The sequence below is a fragment of the Macaca thibetana genome, chromosome 5, assembly GCF_024542745.1.
Source record: "Macaca thibetana thibetana isolate TM-01 chromosome 5, ASM2454274v1, whole genome shotgun sequence".
NCBI lineage: Eukaryota > Metazoa > Chordata > Mammalia > Primates > Cercopithecidae > Macaca > Macaca thibetana.
Genome location: NC_065582.1, coordinates 146294485 through 146311213, shown reverse-complemented (window position 1 = coordinate 146311213; position 16729 = coordinate 146294485). Strand labels below are relative to the sequence as shown.

General features: G+C 43.5%; 1 protein-coding gene and 1 long non-coding RNA gene across 12 annotated transcripts in view; one reads left to right on the top strand and one right to left on the bottom strand.

Annotated features, from left to right (window-relative positions):
* The window catches only part of RBM47 (RNA binding motif protein 47), a 209581-nt gene that overhangs the window by 8251 nt on the left and 184601 nt on the right, over positions 1 to 16729 (bottom strand). For 9 of the 11 annotated variants that reach the window (XM_050790366.1, XM_050790359.1, XM_050790362.1 and 6 more), the window contains 3 exons: positions 5870 to 7023; positions 4629 to 4835; positions 817 to 1028 (listed from right to left, as the gene is read on the bottom strand). In XM_050790366.1, coding sequence (XP_050646323.1) covers positions 817 to 1028; positions 4629 to 4835; positions 5870 to 6992 — 1542 coding nt within the window. In that variant the 5' untranslated portion in view covers positions 6993 to 7023. The remainder of the gene's footprint in view (positions 1 to 816; positions 1029 to 4628; positions 4836 to 5869; positions 7024 to 16729) is intronic. The other 2 variants (XM_050790369.1, XM_050790370.1) reach the window with 2 other exon arrangements.
* Positions 1 to 16729, top strand: part of LOC126954671 (uncharacterized) — a 217549-nt gene that overhangs the window by 177826 nt on the left and 22994 nt on the right. The window lies entirely within an intron of this gene.

Sequence of the window (16729 nt, the reverse complement as noted above, 5' to 3'; positions counted from 1 at the left end):
CATATTTTGTAAAAATTTTTTTGAGACAGGGTCTCATTCTGTTGCCCAGGTTGGAGTGCAGCAGTGCAATCACAGCTCACTACAGCCTTGACCTCAAGGCTGGTCAAGCGGTCCTCCTGCCTCAGCCTCTCCAGTAGCTGGGACTACAGGCATATGCCACCATGCCAGGCTAATTTAAAAAATATATATATTTGGAGAGACACTGTCTCACCATGTTGCCCAAGCTGGTCCTGAACTCCTGGCCTCAAGTGATCCTCCTATCTTGACCTCCCTATGTGCTGGGATTACAGGCATGAGCCACTCTACCCAGCATAAAATTTTACATATCTATACAGATGTTCTTTCTCTCTCTCTCTCTTTACACACACACGCGCGCGCACACACACACACACACACATACACCCACCCACTGGGTTAACATTTTTTAAAGAAATCTTCATGGAGCCTCAGTGTGAAATGTGAAAATGCGAAATCGTTCCCTGGACTTTGTGCGTCAGCTCTTTAACATCATGAGCTAAAAATTATTCAGTGCTATTTAAAAAACATATATGCACAATATTATGACACTGTGAAAAATTACACATCATTTTTACATATTGATTCCCACCCTTAACAATGATATTATTAGGGTAGTACAATTAATTACAATTATTTTTTTCTGTCATGATTCAAATTCAAAATGCTTTGTGTCACCCAATCGCATAGCTGTAAAAGAGAGCCAGGCACACAGTAAATTCTCAGTGCTGAATACTAAATGAATCCAGGATAAAGAGAGGCTTCACACGCAAATAACAACGACTGCAATCAGAACTCTACCTGGAAAGGCGGTGGCGTCGACACGGTGGGAATGACGGCGGCTGCGGCTGCGGCTGCGGCGGCTGCGGCGGCAGCAGCACTGGCTGGGTCTGGCTGCACAGCAATGGGGCTGATCATGTGCTCCACTGTGTGGATTTTGCCATCTTCAATCATTTTAGGGGCTGGAGCTGCTGGAAACATGGAATACTGGGCCCCAATGGCAGGGATGGCTACTGTAAGAGAAGCAAGAAGGAAAAATGGGTCAATCACTTTCAGTTGCTGAGGGGGGTCCAGCACTTGCTCTAAGATATTTTTTATTTTTATTTTTAAAAAAACTTTTCTTTCTTTTGAGACATGGTCTCACTCTGTGGCCCAGGCTGAAATGCAGTGGTGCGATCAAGGCTCACTGCAGCCTCAATCTCTTGGCCTCAAGCGATCCTCCCACCTCAGCCTCCTGAGTAGCTGGAACTACAGGCACAGGCCACCTTGCCCAGCTATTTTCTGTTGTTGTTGTAGAGACAGGGTTTCGCCACATTGCCCAGGCTGGTCTTGAACTCCTGAGCTCAAGCAATCCAACTGCCTTGGCCTCCCAAAGTGCTGAGATTACAGGTGTTAGCCACCGCACCCAGCCGAAGATATTTTTTTAAAACCACGTTTAGAGGTCAGGGGCCTCTCTAAGCTCACTATTGTTCTCTCAGTACAAGCCATGTACCCAGATGCCTGCTCCCCAAGAGGAAGGGATAGGCGGTGGCAGGTAACTACCCCTGCCTGTCGTGGAAGAGACCCCTAGAGTTAGGCTTCTGCACCAATATTTTCTATTTCTACAGAAAAATCAGTTTGAATCTTATTCTTGATGTCCTACTGAGCAAGAAAGGGCCTCTGACTATGGGAAAACAGGCTTAGACAAAGAAGTGAGATCAGAGGCTTGAGGCCTACCGCCTGTGAGAGTTGGGCCCGCCTGTTCCTTCCTACTCACCTCACTCATTACCAGTCCCACTGCCTTTTTTTCACTTTCACCACTATTTAAGAAACAGGTGCTGTTGAGGGTTTCATTCTGAGAACTCAGACCTCCATACATCCTCCCCACCCTTTATTTCAGATTTTAGCATTACCGATTCAAGGAAAAACACACGGTAAAAAAAAAAATAGCACATTCCCCAATTTCTTCATGTCCACTCAAAGAAGGGAACCTGTGGAGTGATTGGCTTTTAGTGGGACCTCCCAATTCAAAGAATTTCTGCAAGTCCAAAATTATGATTTCAACGAGAGATTCAAACAGATAGCAGTTATTGAATGTCAAGGTACAGTAAGAAGAGATCAAAAGGAAAAGATACTAGCCCTGATGTGTGTGTGTCGGGGGGGCGGTGGGGGGTGTATTTGTGTGTTTGTGTGTGTTGAAAGAATAAGCAAAAATATGAAATGTGTACACAAAGAATCTTTCTATTTCTGGTTTTCTCCAACTGTAGGTACATTTATTCTAATAAGGATAGACTCAATCAAAGGTAAAGAGACAAATGATTATAAGCTAAACAATGGTATGGCCATTTGATAAAATACACCTAAAACCTGAATCAAATATTTTACCTGCCTTTCCAACCATATCTTCCACTGGTCTTGCGCCCAGATACTTCACCACCACCCTGGTGCCTCTCCTAAAATACAATGTTCTCATTTTCTGGATGATCAGAAATAGACACCAAGGCCAATGGATGGGGCCCAGAGAGGGTTGTGAGTTTAAGCTACAAGGGGTTGTATGAAGTAAATGAATTGTTCTGGCTATCAGCCCACAGGAATTTCTACCTCAGCCTCCAGGACACAACTTTACATGACTAAAGATTATTTAACAGTTCTTTTCTCTTGTTAAACCTTAAGCTGCCTTAACTTGCCAACAGGAGTCCCCTTCCCAACAAGTAGAAGCGACAACTCCCATATCCAGGCTCTATTTTATGAAGTTACAGAGCTGTAGGATCAGTTTTACTTTGCCCACAGTGCCAATGACATTTAAAAGGCAATCTAGTCTAAGGAGTCACTTAATTGCAGAATTTTTACGCAGGCAAAAAAAAAAAAAAAAAAATCATTACTAGATTCATCAAAAGAAAGTTCAACTAGCAAAATACTTTTTAACCCTATGTGGCCAATGCGTACCTATGTCCCAAATGCACAGATTCCTTGACTCTATTTTAGCTAGGGAAAGAAGTGTACAATCTCAACCAGAAGAAAATCAGAGTAGCTGGGCTCTGAACAGTTCTTCAACCTCCTCCTGCTGAAGCCAGGGAGGGCGTCTGGAGGAGGGTCACGCCAATCACCCACGGACTGAGTTTTCCACGTGTTTGGATGCTTCTGCGGGGTGCTCCGTGAGTTCGTGCTAGACTCACACAATGGAGTTAATGTTCTTTGCAGGTTTGGATCAGAAGACCGGCCTCACGTTAGATGGCCATGGGCACTAACAACATTGATAAACAGGTTTGTGGGGCCTGGAGGTGAAAGCAAAGTTCAAGGTCCCTGGCTTGAAATTATTGAGCATCCCTACTCCCAATCTACTGATCCAGCTAGAGGAAGAAATGAGTGCTGGAAATTAGAAACCAGGGAATTAGCTGCAAAAACTTTCACCAAAGGCCAGGTGCGGTGGCTCATGCCTATAATCCCAGCACTTTGGGAGGCTGAGGGGGGCGGCTCACTTGAGATCAGGAGTTCGAGAGCAGCCTGTGCAACATGGTGAAACCCCCACCTCTACTAAATATACAAAAAGTAGCCAGCATGGTGGTGCGCGCCTGTAGTTCCAGCTACTGGGGAGGCTGAGGCAGGAGAATCGCTTAACCTGGGAGGTGGAGGTTGCAGTGAGCCAAGATCACTGCACTCTAGCCTGGGTGACAGAGCAAGACTCCATCTCAAACAACAACAACAACAACAAAACTTTGACCACTGCCTTGTCCCCAAGCATTCTTATTTATTCAGACCATAACAAGGGACAAAAGGTGCTGCTGAATTCTGAAGGGGAATTTTCTGCCCTTCCCAACAACTCTCAGAATGGGCCAATAAGCTCTACCCTCTGACATCAGATGGTTGGGGCAGAAATAGGCCTGAGTAAGGAAAAGATACGTTTTACCTGACAGAAGATACAGAGAGCCTCATGTTCTTCCTTTCTTCCCCCCACAACTCTCCCTACTTAGCCACAGGCTGAGAAAAAGACTAACAATGGGTGACAACCCTTTGAAAATCTTACTGCACGGCTGGGCGCAGTGGCTCACGCCTGTAATCCCAGCACTTTGGGAGGCCGAGATGGGCAGATCATGAGGTCAGGAGATCGAGACCATCCTGGCTAACACAGTGAAACCCCATCTCTACTTAAAAAAAAAAAAAAAAAAAAAAAAAAAAATATATATATATATATATATATATATATATATATAGACAAATTAGTTGGGCGTGGTGGTGGGTGCCTGTAGTCCCAGCTACTCTGGAGGCTGAGGCAGGAGAATAGTATGCACCCGGGAGGCAGAGCTTGCAATGAGCCGAGATCATGCCACTGCACTCCAGCCTGGGTGACAGAGTGAGACTCTGTCTCAAAAAAAAAAAAAAAAAAAAAAAAAAAGGAAAAAAGAAAACCTTACTTCAGGCAAGTTTGATTTGACCATGGTCAAAGCTACACCATCCCTTGAAGTTCTAGAAAGGAGGTCCAGGGGGCCACTTTCTTTTTGCCTTGTCCCTAGCTGCCTGGGAGAAGAGGAACCCCTGTGCAGATGTGAGATCCCCAGAAAGGCTTGGATTCACTTCTAACAGAAGGGCTGGGGTTTATGCTGAATGGGTGCATTCTCAATCTGGTTTATACTGACCTGTACCAGGTTTAATGGCAACTGGGTTGACGGTAGGGATTTCCAAATTCGGCACAAGTTCATATCCTTTTTCTTGCTGCTTTCCTTTCCCTTCATGATATCGGCTATATATACCACGGCCAGCAGAATATCCCCCGAGGTAGGAACCCCGGGGCCCCGGGGCTCTGTTGCCAGCTGCACCTCGCCCTCGGCCTCTTATGCTGCCTGCTTGTAATAACAACACAAAAGATGATGAGCAACCAACAGTGATGGTGCTGGAGGCAGACCTCAGCCCTCAGTTCTCAGCATTTAACTGCTCCAGTCTAAGTTGCAGGTAGCTACACCTTTGCTCTTTAATAGGCTGGTAAAGATGCTTCCAACATTCTATTTCAGCCTAGATTTGCATCCTAAGCATGTCTGCTTAGTACAAGAGGCAAACTTGCAGGGTGAGTTTCTAGGATTGTATCTGCAATTTCAGTAAAGAAAAACATTCATAGAATACCCACTCCCCCCCACAAAAAATTGGGGCCAGGTGCGGTGTCTTGTGCCTGTAATCCCAGCACTTTGGGAGGCTAAGGCTAGAGGATGGCTTGAGCCCAGGGGTTCAAGACCAGCCTGGGCAACATGGTGAGACCCTTTTTCCAAATATATATATATATATATATATATATACACACACACACAATTAAATAATTTTTTTTTAAAGTTAGATTTGGAAGGGGATTTGCTAGTCCACCTTCCTCATTTCATGCTTGAGAAAACAGGCCAAGGGGAGACTAAAGTGACTAAAGTCACAGGCTAGTTAATCAGAGAACAGGACCCAGAACCTATGTATCTTATTTTCCAGGTAATGCTGCGTTTCATTATATCCTAACCAATGATAACAAAAAACAAAATTAAAAATCATTGACTCCACCAACATCTTAAGATTTAATATCACAAGCAGGTTTTAACCTAAGCACCAAGAGATTGGTGGACGAGCCCCTAACCCGGTGGACCCCAGCAAGGCAGAATGCCAGTGTTTGCACACCCATGTGATTTTACCGCTCACCCCAGAACGACCTGTATTTCTATCAATGCTGCAGAAGTGATGGCCTTCGGTGCCAGCAAAGAACTAGACCCAGAATGCAAACCCAAAAGGAGGGTGGAAGGGCCTTCAGCACCTACCAGCTCAGCAAATGCCAGCCACGATATCCCTGGTGCCCCCTGCCTAGGAAGCAAAGTTCTTGAGGGCCCCACCCAGGAGAAGAGCCCCCACTAACCTTTCACGAAGTAGTCCCTGTTGGGCCCGATGAGCGCGTTGTAGGGGTAGCCGTAGTAGGCCAGCGTGTAGGGGTCGCAGGAGTACACGTAGCTGGGCTGCTGCGCCGCCTCGGCCGCACTGCCACCCCTGGCTGCCTTCTGGTAGCGCGAGTACTGCTCCTTGTCCACGGGCTTGGCCAGCGTGACCTCCAGGCACGAGCCCTCCAGCTCAGTGCCGTTGAGGTTGTTCATGGCGTGCACCGCATCCTCGCGGCTGGTGAAGTGCACGAAGGCGTAGTCGCGGATCTTCTTGACGCGCTCCACGCAGCCAGGGTTGAACTGGCCGAAGCTCTTCTTGATGGTGTCCTCTGTGGTCTCGATCATGAGGTTGCGCACGTAGAGGATCTTCACCGTCTCCATCACGTCCTCGTCCACATCGATCTCGGGCTCGGCCCAGTCCACGGCGATCTGGTGGCCCCACAGCTGGATGCGGCCGGGCATGAGCTTGCGGCGAGCCATGGCAGCCGCGCGGTGGCTCTCGTACTCCACGAAGGCGAAGCCACGGTTCTTCATCTTGTCGGCCGCGCTGGCGTAGACGATCACGTCCAGCACGCCCTCGGTGACCTTGGCGATCTCCTCCAGGATCTCCTCGCGCTTCTTCATCTTGGGGATCCCGCCGATGAAGAGGCGGCAGTTGTCTACGCTGCAGCACACGCCTAGCAGGCGACCCGGGCGGATCTCGTAGTTGTTGAGCTCGCGCACTGCGCGCTTGGCCTCGTGCTTGTGGCAGTACATGACGAAGGCGTAGCCGCGGTTCTTGCCGTCGAAGTCCATCATGAGGCGCAGCTCGTAGATGCGGCCCACAGCCTCGAACACGGGCACCAGTTCGTCCTCGTACACGTCGCGCGGGATCTTGCCCACGAAGACCTCGCAGCCGCGCTGCGGGTGCGGGCCCTCCCAGCCGGGCGGTGGGCCGCCGTACTTGCGCTGCCCGTTCTCCTGCACCATGCTGTAGCCCGTGCGCTCCATCAGCGCCACCAGTGCCGCCTCATTGGGCGCACCCGCCACGCCCTCGGGCACCTTGGCCGAGGACCCGGCGGCCGAGTCACTGCTCATGGCTGCGGTGGAATCCTCTGCGGTCATAATGTCAAAGGCATCCACAGCTGGCGGAAACCTGGGGAAGCAGAAAGGAGCGTGAGTGGGGAACCGCTGGATCTTGCCTCCTTTGGGTTGTTTCGCAGCCTTGCAAGTATGCATTAATAGGCCACGGGGAAGGTGAGGTGATTTAAATGAGAAATAGGATGGAGGTGTTCTGGAAATGCAGCAGCCCTACACTTGTCTAAAATAGTCAAGTTATCTTGCAGTAAGAACCAGAAGTGAGTTAGGAAAAAAAAAAAAAAATCAGAATGAGCAAGTACTTCCATTTCATCAGTACCCCGACAGCTTTGAAGTTTTGCGAAACTGCTATCATTGTTGGTAAAAACCTCATGTTCTTTTGCTTCATTCCTGCACCGTTAACTCCGCCGGATTTCCTTGTTATATGGAATATGACAAACTTCACATATTTCTTTGGTGAACAAACCTTTTTTCTTTTCTTTTTTAAGGGAGTCTTTTTCTTTGTAGGAATGGAAATACAGTGAAGATTTTAAATTATTAAAGAAAACTTTTAGGAGGTGTCACTGTATAGAGAGAGCTGTGTATTAAAGCTTTTTACAAGGAAGAAATGAAATGCCCACATTGCCACAGACTTGGTCTAGGAACTGTAATAAGAGCTAATCTGATTTTGATGGTGGCATTCAGGTAAAATTCTTGGTGTGAAGCATTCAAAGATTTGGAATCAGTCCTCGAAAAGCTAGACTGACTTCAAGCTGGAGGCCTGGGAAGCAGCATCTACCTGGTAAACCACACTATTGTTTTCGGAGAACTGTCACCTGCATTCTCTTAATCTTCTTAACCTCTGTATATGGTATGTGATATTATCTTCAGTCCCAATTTGGTCATGGGGAAATAGGCTGAGAGAGGTTGAGTAAATTGCCCCATTTCACACAGTAAGTGTCAGCTAGTAGGGTAGACTTGATTCCAAGTTTTCTGGCTCCAGATTCCCTGTTTTTTCTTCCAAACCCATACTGGTCAATAGAATTTTCTATGATGCTAGAAAAGCTGTCACTTGCCACATGTGGCTACTGAGCACTTGGAATGGAGCTAGTGTGACTGAGGAGCTGGATTTTAAATTTAATTAAACACCCACCTATCACAGTGCAGGTCTGAACTGTGCCACCTTCGCTTATATGGCCGAGGGCTCTGTGGAAATGATTCTAAATTATGCAATAAGATTATCATGAAGAGCTGCAGACTATACTTTTGTAATGAAAGGCTTCAATTTGCCTTTAAAAAATGAAATCTATTTCATTTTTTGGACTATAAAAGCATTCAGTTGAATTTTATAGAAAGTTAAGAAAAGTACATAAGAAATTAGTCCTAATTTTCCAACCCAATAATAGCACAATGAAACTTTCCCATCTGTTTTCCAGATGTTTTCTTGAGGAGGTGGGAGGGGGAAGCCTGGCTTCTTCCTAATTTACATGGTGCTACTTTATGTTATAAGCATTCCTCCATATTCTTAAAAATCTTTGTAAAAACATCATCTTTAATGGCTGTATAAGGTTTCATCAATTAATTAGAACCCGGAGTATCATTCATTTTTTTAAAATTTAGGACTAGGAGATGTATACAAGAATATTAAGGGAAATTTCAAGGATAATAAAAATGAATTTGATCATTGAAGGAAAAAACAAAACTATAATGAAACAAAATAAATCTAAGCTATTTATTTGCCAGATGGCCAAAATAGTCCTTCTGTGGTTAATTTGCTCTAGTATCAAGTGGCAGTATGGTTTAGCAGGTAAGTATGTGGCTTCTGGAGCCAGACTGCACATGTTTGTGTATGAATCTCAGCTCTAATACTTGCTAGTGTTAGCTGCTCCATGCCTCACCTCAGTTTCCCTACCTATAAAATAGGAATGATAATAATAGTGCTGACCTCATTAAGTTTAGAGGAGTGAGTTAATACATACACAGCATTTTGAATGGTGCCTAGAACATTATAAATGCTCAAGAAATGTCAGTTATTATTTTTCATCCAAACTTTTCAGTAAAATCTTAGACCAATTCTTTCAATTTTAGAGTAATTCTTAAGATAAACATTTTCAGTTCTTTAAAAATGTCTGTTACATGTGGCTTCTATTCTTATTATTTTTTTCCTCTTCAAGTGCTTGGAAGCTGGTTTGACATCTCCAGTTATCATGAAATTTTTTTGTAGTATACTTGGAAAACGATACATTAGTTTCTGTAGTTTCAAGTTGAAAAAGTTTTTTTTTCTTTTTTTAAAAATAGAGATGGAGGGCCAGGCGCAGTGGCTTGTGCCTGTAATTCCAGCTCTTAGGGAGGCAGAGGTGGGAGGATTACTTGAGCCCAGGAGTTCGAAGCCTGCCTGGGAAATATAGAAAGACCTTGTTTTCCACAAAAAAAGGAACCAAAAAAAAAAAAGAAAAGAAAAAAAGAAAAAAGATCCCAATTAAAATAGAGATGGAGTCTCACTATGTTACCCCAGCTAGTCTCAAACTCCTGGGTTCAAGCAATCCTCCTGCCTCGGCCTCCCAAAGTGCTAGGATTACAGGCATGAGCCACTGCACCCAACCAAGAAATTTCAACATTAAATTCGAACATGAAGACCTTTCCCTTCTTCCAAATGGAAGATAAGGATATATTTTTAAGAAGACTATTTGTATAAACACCCATGTAGTTACAATCTGTGACCTGGGCAGGAAATGCCAGCTATGTATATAAATACATAGGACACAATTCAAGCTCTTACCTGTTGTACTGTATACAACATTAACTGACTAAAGTCCAAGGGAATAGAACTTATCTCTCTGCTGAGATAGGTGGAGTTGCCTTCCTGTCACCCCAACTGCACTTTGAAACTACTATTCTACCCACAAAAACAGTCTTCCAGTAGTCAGGCTATGGAGTCATTGCCAATCCCAACCCCAATAATACAAAAAAAAATCCTGTTTGCTTTCAGTCTGAAATCTGCTGGTGTCAGTAACACAATTATCTCTACATATTTTAAAATAGCGATAGCTTATTTCTTACATCAATGAGCCAAGAAAAGCCTTTTTTTTCCTGTGCTTTCATCTTCTGTAGTAAACAAACCATGTTAGCGACCCTGTTTTTATTTTTACTTTGGCCACCAGGAAGTTCACGATTGATTTCTTTTCACTCCAATTTTAGTAACTGTAGGGGACATTACAACACACTTTCTTGTTCATCTAATTTGGGTTACAGTTTCATTTTTTAGTTTTCTTCTATTTTTTCAGTTTTCCCAGTGACATGAATTGAGCTGTTTGTATTATTTATCTTATTGTTCACATGTTCTTATAAACCATGTTGTAATTTTGGAGGAAAAGAATCAATGCATACATACATGCATATATATCTAATTAGAGCCAGACATTGATTAATGTAATATCCAAATTTGCTATGTCTATTACACCAACTACTAGTATTGCATACAAACAAGTAAGAACCACAGTGACATACTACTTCACACTCATTAGGATAGTTATTATAAGAACAACAAAAACTAGGAAATAAGCATTGGCAAGGACATGGAGAAACTGAAACCCTCATGCAATGCTGGTAGGAATATAAAATGGTACACCTGCTGTAAAAAACCAGTATGATGGTCCCTCAAAAAATTAAACATAGAATTACCATTTGATCCAGCAATGCCACTTCTAGGTATATACCCAAAACACTCAAATAGATACTTGTATAATAGCAACAGTATTTATAGTTGCCAAAAGATGGAAGCAACCCAAAGGTTGATCAATGGATTATGATAAACAGAATGTGGTATATGTGTACAATGCAGTATTATTAAGCCTTTTTTCTTTTTCTTTTTTTTTTAGACAGAGTCTCACTCTGTCACCAGGCTGCCATGCAGTGGTGCAGTCTCCACTCACTGCAGCCTCCACCTCTCAGGTTCAAACAATTCTTCCACCTCAGCCTCCCAAGTAACTGGGACTACAGGTGCACACCACCACGCCCGGCTAATTTTTGTATTTTTAGTACAGATGGGGTTTCACCATGTTGGCCAGGCTGGTCTTGAACTCCTGACCTCAGGTGCTCCACCCACCTCGGCCTCCCAAAGTGCTGGGATTACAGGTGTGAGCCACTGTGCTTGGCTTATTCAGCCTTGAATAAAATTCTGATATGTGCTACAATATGGAAGAACCCTGAAGACATTATGCTAATGGTGAAATAAGCCAGACACAAAAGGATAAATATTATATGACTCCACTTATATAAGGTACCTAGAGTAGTCAAATTCATAGACAGAAAGTAGACTAGTGGTTACCATGGACTGGAGAAAGGGAGGAGTGGGGAATTAGTGCTTCATGGGTGTTGGTGTTTTAATTAGGGATAATAAAGGTCTGGAGATGGATGGTGGTGATGGCAGCACAATAGTGTGAATATACTTCATGCCACTGAACCATACACTTAAAAATGGTAAAATGTTATGTATAATATACCACAGTAAAAACAAAATCCTTTTAAAAAGCAAGAAGGTTCAGAGATGCAAAAAAGACAAAAATTAGAGTCGATAAAATCAGGATTTCATTGGAGGCCATTTAAAAAATGGTACACGGGGCTGGGCGCAGTGCCTTACGCCTATAATCCCAGCACTTTGGGAGGCTGAGGCAGGCAGATCACCTGAGGTCAGGAGTTCGAGACCAGGCTTACCAACATGGAGAAACTCCATCTCTAATAAAAATATAAAATTAGCTGGGCGTGGTGGCACATGCCTGTAATCTCAGCTACTCGGGAGGCTGAGGCAGGAGAATCCCTTGAACCTGGGAGGCGGAGGTTGTGGTGAGCAGAGATGGCACCATTGCACTCCAGCCTGTGCAACAAGAGTGAAACTCCGTCTCAAAAAAAAAAAAAAAAAAAGGTACCCTGACTCAGGTTAACACATTCAAGAAAATCTTATGGCCTACAAGTTTTATTCTCCTTATTATCATGTTTAATATACCATATTAAATACATTATATGGTGTGCTGCTCTACTCAATGAATTCAGATGCCAAACGCTTAGATATATTAAAGGATAAATGAGGCTGGGTGCAGTGGCTCACACCTGTAATTCCAGCACTTTGGGTGGCCGAGGCAGGCAGATTGCTTAAGCTTAGGAGCACGAGACCAGCCTGGGCAACATGGCAGAACCCTATCTCTACAAAAAGTACAAAAATTAGCCGGGCATGCTGGTGTGTGCCTGTAGTCCCAGCTATTGGGGAGGCTAAGGTGGGAGGATCACCTGAGCTCAGGAAGCTGAGGCTGCAGTGAGCCGTGACTGCGCCACTGCACTCTAGCCTAGGCAACAGAGTGAGATCCTATCTCAAAAACAACAACAATAACAAAACAAATAACAATTACAAACAATAACAAAAAGGAAAAGATTTTCAAGCTACTTTGAAAAAGACAACTATACAGTTAATATGCCCCATCTCTCAAAAATGCTTAACTTACTATATTTATATGTGCTTTAGATCAGCATTGGCAAGCTATGGTTGTGGGCCAAATATGGTCTGCTGTTTGTTTTTATAAGCAAAATTGTATTGGAACACAGCCCTATCCTTTGGGAAAAAAAAAAAGAAAAGATAATGTATGGCTGCTTTTATATTACAATGGCAAAGTGAAATAGTTGAGACCCAGAGAGTGTGGCCCATAAAGCCTAAGGTATTTACTCTCCACCTTCGTTGACCCCTGGGCTAGGAGATGTGGAAGAGCGCATCCTTGAGGCTAAGTCACATAGATTCTGCTTGCTACGTATAATAGTTTTCCTATGCTGAATGATAACTTAATTTCAGGACCAATTTTTAAATTCTAACTTTTTTCTTTTTTTTAGATGGAGTCTCGCTCTGTCGCCCAGGCTGGAGTGCTGTGGCGCGATCTCAGCTCACTGCAATCTCCACCTCCAGGATTCAAGTGATTCATCTGCCTCAGCCTCCTGAGTAGCTGGTATTACAGGTGTGCACCACCACGCCCGGCTACTTTTTGTATTTTTAGTAGAGACGGGGTTTCCCCATGTTTGCCAGGTTGGTCTCAAACTCTTGACCTCAAGTGATTTTCCTGCCTCCTGAAGTGCTGGGATTATAGGCGTGAGCCACTGTGCCCGGCCTTAAATTCTAACATTTTTTAAAGACAGTGTTGTTTAGCTGACATTTTCCCCTCTTCCAAGCTGTTTTCCATTTAACTCCAATGGCCAAATTTATGAGACATGGAAGAAGAAAATGTCTGATGAAGGTTGTTGGCTCAGCTCCTGACACTTACATATTAATGATAATTTCTTAAAATTCCAAAAGAGATACAAGAGGGTTTGTTTTCATTCATTCATTCATTCATTCATTCATTCATTCATTCATTCATTCACTCAGCAAATAGTTACTGACCACCTGCTATGTGCCAGATACTATGCTAGCTATGGTGGACCTCGTCCTTGTGGAGCTGACTTCTGGGTTAACTGAACTCAGTTAACTGAATTACGCTTCGAATGCCAAATAGTTGAGAATTAAGGTATTTGTCCTCATGGTTACTGACCAGAGCCTGCTTCAAAAGGGTCATACACCTCAACATTGTTAACATTCGTTTCTGATAAGGGCATAGTTTCCCAAGTTAAAGGCCACATACCATCAGAACTTTGCTTTTAAATATATCAGGGGTGTCTGGGGACTAGTGTGAAATACTGTATCCTGAATGTTGAGATTCTTGCTTGGGGCAGAGTGTGGACAGAATGAATAATAAGTATACGTCAGAAGTAGAAACTTATCTGTGAGCAAATCAAAATATCTAGATAAGTAACACGGAGTCCCCCCAATTTCATCCATTTGCCATGTGACAGTTTTAAAAGGACTGGGCATTCTGGTTTAGGTTTCATAGCATGTTGAATAAATGCATGTCTCTAGAGTCAGAGAGTCTGAAGTCCAAATCTTAGTTCCTCTACTTCTAGCTGTGAACCTTGAGAAAAGTCATTTAACAGCATTAAATCTATATTCTCCTCTCTGAAATGATGACTGTATTAACTAGTGTTTACTGAATGCCTATTATGTGACAGGCAGAGTGCTACGCTTGTTGTGCATATTAACTCATTCCAATCCTCACGATGTCTATATGGGATATTACTAGGGTCTCCACTCTACAGATAGGGAAGCTGAAGCACGCAGAGGCTAAGTAGATTCTCAGTTAATGAGCATCAGAGCTGGTATGTGAACCCTGGGAGTCTGATTTTCATCATAGGGCTGTAATGAGGATTAAATAAAATGATTGGTGTAAAGTTCTTAGTGCAGAACCTAGCACGAAGTGATCGAGGAATGTTAGCCCAAGAAAATTGAACTTAAGGCTGGGCGTGGTGACTCATACCTTTAATCCTAACACTTTGGGACGCTGAGGCAGGAGAATTGCTTGAGCTCAGGAGCTTGAGACTAGCCTGTGCAACATAGTGAGACCCCCATCTCTACAAAAATTAGCTGGGTGTGGTGGCGTAACACTTGTGGTCCCAGCTATTCGGGAGGCTGAGGTGGGAGGATCACTTGAGCCTGGGAGGTCAAGGCTGCAGTGAGCTATGATTACGCCACTGTACTCCAGCCTAGGTGACGAGCAAGACCCTGTCTCAAAAAAAAAAAAAAAGAAAAGAAAAAAAATGAAAAAAGACAATCAAACTTAAAAAAAAAAAACCAAAAAACTGGAGGTAAGAATCTTGCCCCTATGTAGGATTCTGTGTTTACAGGAAAACAGGCAAGAGGTTATCCCAGCCAACTTTAAACCAGTCAGTAGAGAAGCCTAGCCTGTGAGTTCTGGTGGAGACTGGTGTATCAGAGTCTCCCAGATTCCTTTCATAGCAGGTAAGCTGTCTGGAGTGTGATTCTCCACTGGTGATGTGGCTTATGCGTCCATGTGTAAGCCTGTTTCTCACCTAATCCTTGGCGAAAGCACTTTACAGAAGCTCTCCCAGAAAGAACATGAAGAGACTTGCCACATTGGATGCAAAAGGTCCAACCATCTATGTAAATGCCAAATCCCCTGAGGTAGGACCCTCCCAGCACAAAGCTATTCTTCCCAACACTAAAAAAGCATGAGTCTTCACTGAAGGCTGCTAGCATTAAATAAACATGGCAATATATTTGAAATAAATCATTTACTCATAGTTTCGTATATAAAACAAGCAGAAAAAATATACTTTCAAACCATGCTATTATTATTCTGAACTAGGGATTTTCGTTATGTTTTAGGGAGAGTTTGAACTTGTTGGGCTGAAATAAAATTTCAAGGCAAACAGGTAGAGCAGACATCATCAAGGATTTGAATTCTCTTTTTAGCATTGGTTCAGAGTACCTTTCATTAGGATTTTAACTTTGAACTGGGACATTTTGGAGGGCAAAGGATACCAGTGTACTACTGGGAAATATTTTCAATGTTTACATACCAGTCTTTACCTAGGATCAAAAACACGCATGAGTTTACCCTAGAATTAATAAGACTACTGGTCGGGAGTGGTGGCTCAGGCCTGTAATCCCAGCACTTTGGAAGCCTGAGGCGGGTGGATCACAAGGTCAGGAGTTCAAGACCAACCTGGCCAAGATGGTAAAACCCCATCTCTACTAAAAATACAAAACAATTAGCCGGGCATGGTGGTGGGTGCCTGTAATCTCAGCTACTCAGGAAGCTGAGGTAGAGAATTGCTTGAACCCAGGAGGCAGAGGTTGCCATGAGTCGAGATTGCGCCACTACACTTCAGCCTGGGCGACAGAGTGAGACTCCATGTCAAAATAAATAAGACTACCAGTAACTTTGGTTCACAGCTCTTGGAGTGTGAGTGTGTGTGTGTCTGTGTGTGTGTTTGAGATGAGTATGCAATTTGGAATTCTTGGGAGACCTTTATTTGCTGACCAGCTGACAAATTGCAATTTGAAGCTATATACAGTGGGGTACAGCGTCTTCCAATCACTACCTGGAATTTAATTCAGTGGAGGGTTTTAAAACGTGTTGATCCAAGAGGTAATTCTATCTCTGTGGTTAGATTTCTATTTTGACGTTCCTTATTCATACCATAAAATTTTGTCCTAATAATCACTTCTTAAGCATGACCTAACACACACAATGCACGTAAGAGCAAAGGCTTTGGAGTCAGAGATCTAAGTTCAAGTCATGATTGCGGCACTTACTAGCTGTGTCTCCTTAGGCAAATCACCTTAGTTCCATTTCCACATCTCTAAGATGGTTCTAGTAATAGCACCAGGACTAAGTGACAATTGGCAATGTGTGGCATACATTTGTTTAAAAAGGTTGGCAATTATTATTACTTTAAAGAATGTCACTTGAAAGTCATAGCTTGTGTTTTAGAGAGGTGTCTGTCACAAAAGTTCAGAATAACCTCATGGTTTACAGAAAAATTATTTGATTATCATGGTTTACAGAAAAATTATTTGATTATTTGGTAAAGGAAGATGTTGCCCCAAACTCAGGGTGAGGGAGGGGATGGGGTAGGAAATCAGAGAGAAAAACAGTTTCTGCAGAAAGTTTCCAAGATTTGGCCTTACCCTGAGCATTTATCTTACTGCCTTGGTCCAAGTTACCACCACCCAGTAGAATAAACATTGGAGAGGACACACCCACTCCTGGGCAGGTCGCTGGCACCAGGATGTTTCTATTACCTCAGAGTTTGAAAGTGGAAAAGGAGTTCCACTCAAAATGGAGGCAGAACACGGAATTTGCCTGGGAGGCCAAACAATAAGCCGAAGACTTCGAAACACAGGCTCTTTT